The sequence below is a fragment of the Octodon degus genome, unplaced genomic scaffold, assembly GCF_000260255.1.
Source record: "Octodon degus isolate 3935 unplaced genomic scaffold, OctDeg1.0 scaffold00048, whole genome shotgun sequence".
NCBI lineage: Eukaryota > Metazoa > Chordata > Mammalia > Rodentia > Octodontidae > Octodon > Octodon degus.
The window spans coordinates 4005570-4012399 of record NW_004524624.1 but is presented as its reverse complement, the minus strand read 5'-3'; the positions used below and the strand labels follow the sequence as shown (position 1 = coordinate 4012399).

The 6830-nt window shown below is 48.3% G+C and overlaps 1 protein-coding gene across 5 annotated transcripts in view; it reads right to left on the bottom strand.

The window, feature by feature from the left end:
• Positions 1-5659: 5659 nt before the first annotated feature.
• The window catches only part of LOC101564704 (core histone macro-H2A.1), a 63846-nt gene continuing 62675 nt past the window's right edge, over positions 5660-6830 (bottom strand). For 3 of the 5 annotated variants that reach the window (XM_004632252.2, XM_004632253.2, XM_023716551.1), the window contains exon 9: positions 5660-6417. In XM_004632252.2, the coding sequence (XP_004632309.1) occupies positions 6252-6417 (166 nt within the window). In that variant the 3' untranslated portion in view covers positions 5660-6251. The remainder of the gene's footprint in view (positions 6418-6830) is intronic. The other 2 variants (XM_004632250.2, XM_004632251.2) reach the window with 1 other exon arrangement.

Sequence of the window (6830 nt, the reverse complement as noted above, 5' to 3'; positions counted from 1 at the left end):
CCAGTGCCTGCCAGAGACGGTTTCCTGGAACACAGACTCAGGGCCAAGCGCACTCTGGTGGGCGTGCGAGGCCTCTCAAGGTGTGACTCCATAGTCAAGACCTACATGGAACCTAATGAGAGGCTGCTGGGTTTCAATTATGCACTGGGCCCTGGTTTGCAGTGTTTGACTGACAGCTCATTACCCTGCTGCCATTTTGGGGCGGCGGAATTTAATCTCCCAGATGGGAAGCAAATCAATTTGCCCATCCACTGCAGCTGAGCCTACTTGAACTCAACTCTAATTTATTCTCTTAAGCTTAGGAAGCCTTGTTGTTTCAAGGTATAGAAATATCAGGTTTCCTAGTCAGCCTGCCCAGGGAGTGCACAGGCAGATGTGTGAGCAGGTCACGCCTGGGCCTGATCTAAGAGAGCCATGGTGGTCATCAGGGCATGCACCATAGCCTGTGTCCAGAGGAGCAGCTGGGCTCTTGCTCAGCAGTCTAGGTGTGTGTGTGTGTGTGTGTGTGTGTGTGTGTGAGAGAGAGAGAGAGAGAGAGAGAGAGAGAGAGAGAGAGAGAGAGATCTGATGGTGTTGGTATCAAAGTCAACTGCCCAAACAGGGCTCAGAGCCAGAAGGGCCTCCAGCCAGCAAAACACATTTGGCTTCCTGCTTCTGCTATGTTCTAGGGTTGTTGTTCTGCACTGGATCATATCTGTGGTTTTAGGGCTTGGACATAAGACACAGAGGGTGTGGTCTTGGGATTCTAAGCTTTTAGCCCTCCTCAAAGTGAAGTTATAAACCTGAAACTATTGGGGAACCATAACCTGTGACGTTGGAGCAGTTTCTGGTTTTTTTTCCCAGCAGGACAATCAGAGGGCCTCTTGGTAGAGAGCACAGGACTTGCTGGGTATGTGCCAGGACACAAAGTCTGTGTATGTGTGTGTGTGTGTGTGTGTGTGTCTGTGATCATAGTTGTGGCTCCTGGAAGACCCTAATAGCGGTCCCAGGAGACCTATTCTAAGTACTTGGCTGGGGCGGGGGAGACTGTTGGCAGATCTGTGGATAGTTCTGGTCATTTCACAGGGTGAATAGGCCCAAGAGGACTTCTCAAGGAGAAAATTTAGCTACGTGTTTTGGGAGGCATAGCCCTAGATTTCTGTTCACATCAGAAGATGTTTATTTGCATGTCCCTGAATTCTGCCCTCTGCCAAACCAGAGTACTCTAGAGGCTCCTGTGTATGTGAGGTGTGTGTGCTTGGGTGTGGGCAGTGCTGTGGAAGGAGCGGAGGAGGGGGAGGAGGAGGAGGAGGAGGACGAGGAGGGAAGTGCCGCCTATGGCTGAGGCAGTGTTTCTAAGACACTCTGGTACCTGAGTTTGACAAAGTGGCTGGGGCTGGGCTGGTTTTCAGGGGTCAGGGAAAGGCCAGTCTATTTACACACCTTTGCCAGGAGCATGCAGGGTGGTGAGTGGCTGGATTAATGAGCAGCATTATTGCCTCTCCTGGCGGGAGGATCACATGATAATATTTTGATATCCGCACCCCCAGAAGCAAACACAACAGGCCAGGTTATAAATAGGATAAAAGCCCAAGAATAGACGGCCTCACCCCTAGCCATTGAGCATTTCCCTTTCTTCTCAGGGGAGTGGGCCCCAGAACACCTCCCCACCCCGGTGACTTTTTTAGGTGATTGCTGAAAGGCGGCACCAAGAGCAGCTCCCAAGATAACTTGGCTGGTGGAACTGGCAGTGAAAATTAAACAGCACAATTGCTAAAGAGTACATGGGCCAAGCCATCCCCCTGGGACCAGGTGACTGATGATGCAGCCTGCATGACAAATAAGGAAACGAGAGGCTTGCCTGTACCCACCTGGCATGGGCTCCTATCTCCCGCAAAAGACTCAATATGGGCAACCTGGGGCCCTAGCATTGGGAGAACTGGAATTCTGGAAATTAAGAGTCTATAGAGATAGATTTTTAAAAACCATTTGTGGGGTGTGTGTGTTTTAGATAAGCTAGCTTGTCTGTCAGGGCTGCCTACAGCTGTGAGGGTACAAACAAATCCATGGGTGGACAGCTCAAAGTGGCAGGCTCCAGGCTGGGAGCAGAACCAGGACTAAAGTGGCTGTCATGGATGGGTGTAGGGGCTGCAGACTGGGGGCTCTCAGCAGAAAGGACACTTGGGCCCTCCCCTGCTGAGGCTGCCATTTGTCACCCACTGCTTTGCTCTCTTTGCCTAGAAGTTTCCAACCTTTCGTACAAAGTCTATCACTAGATTATGTGCTCTGGAAAACCCTGCAGGAACCCTCTGATCTAGTAAACAGAACACCCTGCTCTAAGCCTCTGTCACTGAACAGACTGTCTGACCTGCCTTTCCTGGAGGCCTCATGGATAGTAAGCGCTCCTCAGCTCCAGTGGACCACTGCATTGCTAGAATACACAGCCTTCTTATTCTTTTATCCAGCAGGCTGTTTATATCCCCAGCACCAGGCACACGGGCCTCGTCAATGAATAGACAACACACACCGCCAAGCGAGAGAACAGAATACTTATTATAGCGGATACCAAATGCGACTCCAGCTCCAGAGAGAGCTCTGGTTATAGTGAAACAGAGTTGGGTTCAAATACCAGCTTCACCTCACACAGAGGTGTGGCCTTGGGGAATACGATTCACCTCTGTGTTGTAGTCCTTTATCTATAAAAGAGAATGTTACATTCCTTATAGGGGTGCCACGCAAACAAATGAAAAGAATGTGTGTAGAGGACACACAGAGAATGGTTATTATTGTCACTTAAGTCCCATTTGGAACCACAGTGCTGTGAGGTCTCAGATACAATTTTAAAGGCTCATAGAGGAGTGCTGAGAAACTTATCTGGATTATTCAGGGCAGAGCCCTAGTGCGAAGGGCAAGGATCCTTTTTCTGACACAAGAAGGAGCAGGGATGGCTGCTTATGGCCGCCGTTGGGTCGCAGGAGGAAGGGGCTGCGGTTCACAGCAATCCCTGCCAGCCTCTCCACACAACTTAGGGCAAAGGAAAGGGCTGCGCTGGGCTGCAGAGCACTACCTCAGGATTCTGTAGGGCTTCCTCTCTCAAAATAACTTTATTCTTGGTAAATCTTACTAATTACAAACTTCTTTGGAATAGAGGCATGTGTGCATTGCAAGACATTCCTTGCAACTGAACCAATATTTTTAATCTAATGAGTTCCTTCCCTCCCTTAACTATAAGACAGAAATCAGAGAACAAGTTTTGATCACAGTTTTAAAAGCAAACAGGGTGGTTTAAAGATGGTGAGAATCCCAGGCAATCCATCAGCTCTCGGTTTCACCTAAGAGAACTTCTCCAGTGTGCCCACCTCTCAGGTGCACGAGGTACTCTGAATTAGTCAACGTTTACAAATATGTAGGTGATTATGGTAAGAACTCCACGCAAAGCCTGACAAATGAAATTAATTCTCTGGTGGCATCACAAGGAGGAGCAGAAGCGGCCCGTTCTTTGCTCTAGATACTTCCCAGTCCTTTGAGCGACACCTAGTGGCAGATCTTTGAAAAAACACAGCATTTACTTCGATGGTGTCTGTCCAGCGTTAAGGACGTGTCGCTCCACCAAGAAGCCATTTCAGCCTTGCTTCTTCTGGATGTTCAGCACTGGCCTGAGATGGACCTTTCAGTATCTAGGATGGGAACAGCACCAAGGCCAAGCAGATGCCCTCCTTGCTGGGTGGCACTCTTCAGGGGCTCGGCATCACTGTTTGCAGTCATTAGCACTGTGAGCACAGGCAAATATTTCCTCTCAGCTATAAAATGTATCGAAAAAGAGGACTTGCCTTAAGGTGTTATGACAACGACAAATGGAATGATGCCGGTGGAGGACTCAGGACAGCGCCTGGCACACAGCAAATATACACTAGCATCAGCCTGGCCCATTTACACTCACCCTGCCTGTAGGGTCTACCTGTAGAAAAAATGCTCTTGGATGGTGGCATAATTCTGGTTTGTCCAGGCAAACAGTCCCCAGATATTATTGTGAAGCAATATTGTTTTAAGACACATTCCCTAAAAGACAAAATCTCTCTCTCCCCTCTGTACCCCCCCCCTTCTCATGGTCTAATCTAGACCTGGAAAATATCTTGAAAAAATTTCTATGATTATTTTTTTAATTTCTGAAAAATTATTTGGTACAGGGTCTTGCTACGCAGCTTGGACTCATAGTGAACCTCCTGTCTCAGCCTCCCCAGCGCTGGGATTGCAGGTGTGCAACACCATGCCCAGTTTCAGTGGCCAGCATGGCATGCCCAGAGTTCTAGAGACAGCCGGCATGTGGTATTGGGGACTGAACCCGGGTCCTTGCACTTGCCAGGCAGGCGCTTAGAGCGCTGAGCTATCTCCCCAGGCCCCTAAGATTCTTTTTCCCCCTACCTTTTTGATAATCATCTTTTCCTTTCCAGCCTTCTGCATTCTTTATTTTTATTTTACATTTTTCATAGGTTCCAGGAATCAAACTAAGGACCTTATGAGTGCCAGACAGGAGCTGTGCCACTGAGCTATGTCCTGGCCCCAAAATTTAAGATTTTAAGTAACATCTGATACATAAAAAAGGAAATTTTAGGGGCCAGGGAGATGGCTCAGTAGACTAAGTGCTTCCCTAGCAAGCACAAGGGCCTGAGTTCAATCCCCAGTTCTGCCAAAAAAAAAAAAAAAAAGGAAATTTTGAGTAACTCTTCAGGTTTGAGTTAGAAGTGGTTGCCTTTCATTGAAAAGATTGGTTGTACACACACACACACAAGATTGGTTGTATGCTATTCTAGACCAGGGATGGCAAACATTTTAATGCCTTCAATGATAACAACGAGCCCACTACAGCATGTGTGCCATGTGTCCCCCCACTGTTCTAGCCTTTCCCTTCTTATTTCACAAGGCCTTTGGACAAGTGTGTGTTCAGGCTCTGCAGACAGCCATGTTTCCTCCTATTACATCTGCTTTAGAAGGGAGTATTTTCTGAAGCGGTGGAAGAAGGCTTCTACACATTTTAGGCAAACTTATATTAAGGCATAAGTACTCTTTAAAGCAAAACTTGTGTTTGCTAATGTATTTTGGCTACTTTGATTTTTCTGGGATCTCTAAATAAACTCTGTCTCTAAACAGGCTGTGTTATAAGAAGGCATGTAAAAGCTGACTACATCCTGGGAAGTGGAGCTGGGTGGCAGCTCACTCTTGCAAAGCTTCTGGAGCCCCTCTGCCAGGGACCTTGTTCTGCATGGGTGACTGGCCTAACAGCACCAGCAGAGAGTAGGTTTCCGCAGCTCCATTTGGCACATGGCCCTGGGCCCTGAGGCCCAGCCGTGAGTCACAGGCCTAGCTAAAGGGCAGGGGGAGGACGGAGCTGGCTCAGAGTCTGGAGCGCTGGGCTGTGTGTGCGCCAGCCTGCCCTCTCACCCATGTGGCTTTCAGTATGTCCCTTCCTCAACTGTGAATGGGATCACCCCGCCTATGGTCACAAGACTGAAAGGACAGACTTTATATAAATTCTTTACAAACCACTGGGGTCCAATGGATGCCCCCACCTACTGCCCCAGTCTCCTGAGGGGTGGGCTGCCTGCTCCCCTCATCTTGTGACCAGGGAAGCGGTCCTACGTCTTGCCACTCACAAGCACAATAACTTGAAACATGCCAGTCGTAACAACAGTTTAACATTTTACTAAATCAATTCACACAAATTCCAAATTGCAAATATAATTAAGGACAACAGATTCTGTTCTTCCTTTTAAATCTTTCATTTTCAAATCCATCATTAAGACAAAAAGTAAATAAAAATTAGGTCTGTTGCAAATTCATGATTTTTCTTCTGAGAAAAAAAAATGATAGTAAAAAGAACGCCACTGGGTGTACAATAAAGCACCACAACACACGGTTACAGACAGGGCTTCCTGGCTTCTGCGACGCGTAAAAGGGACCATTTTCCCCACAGCTCTGCGTCAATCAGGATTTCATTAAAATAAAACTATAAAATCTCCTAGGTTACACTAAGTCAGACACAGTCTGGAACACAGTGCTTAACAACAGTAATGCCAACTATCAGTGCTAACGCAAAAACATTTTAGAAGGTCAAAAACAATTAAATTGGAAACCAAAACCTTATTTCCCTAGATGAGCAAAACTGAAAATGAAAGGGTTCTCGCCTCCCAGTAAAGGTGAAGGGGATTTTTTTCTTCTGAATGGGGGTGGGCTGGGGTGGGGGACACCGTGGGCTAGTTCTGGAGTTCTTCAGCCTAGTTGGCATCCAGCTTGGCCATTTCCTGCACATAGATGCCTATACTCTCACTGTCAAAGAGCACGAAGTACACCGTTTTGATGGAGGAGGACATGGTGGACACAAAGTAACTGGAGATGGCCTTCAGAATGAGCTGGGCTGCTGTCTGCTTCGGGAACCCATTCCTGCAGGAGAGAAAGCAAACACTCAGCAGCCCGGCAGTCACAGTGATGGGGGCCACGCCCCTTGCCCCACCCCTCCCACAGAAGGCCCTGAGGCTGGGCCAGTGTCCTCTGAGCTGCTCATGCTCAGGTGTCAAGAAATCCCATGCCCACCAAATGGACAGGCAAGGATGGAGAGCTGAGCCACACAGCAGAGCGAGCCGCAGCCTTCTGGCACCCAGGAGCCTTCCTGAAAGGCAGCTGGCAAGCAGAAGGAGGGTGTTCTGTGGGGAGCATTAAGTTGTCCGAGGCAGTGCAAGCTTTTCCCACCATCCCTGCCACTACTGCTGTGTCTGGATCACAAGCCAGGGCTCCTGATGCCCTCAGTGGGTATCAGTCTCAGAAACGGCTGGGGTTCTTTAGGAAGGTACTGAGCA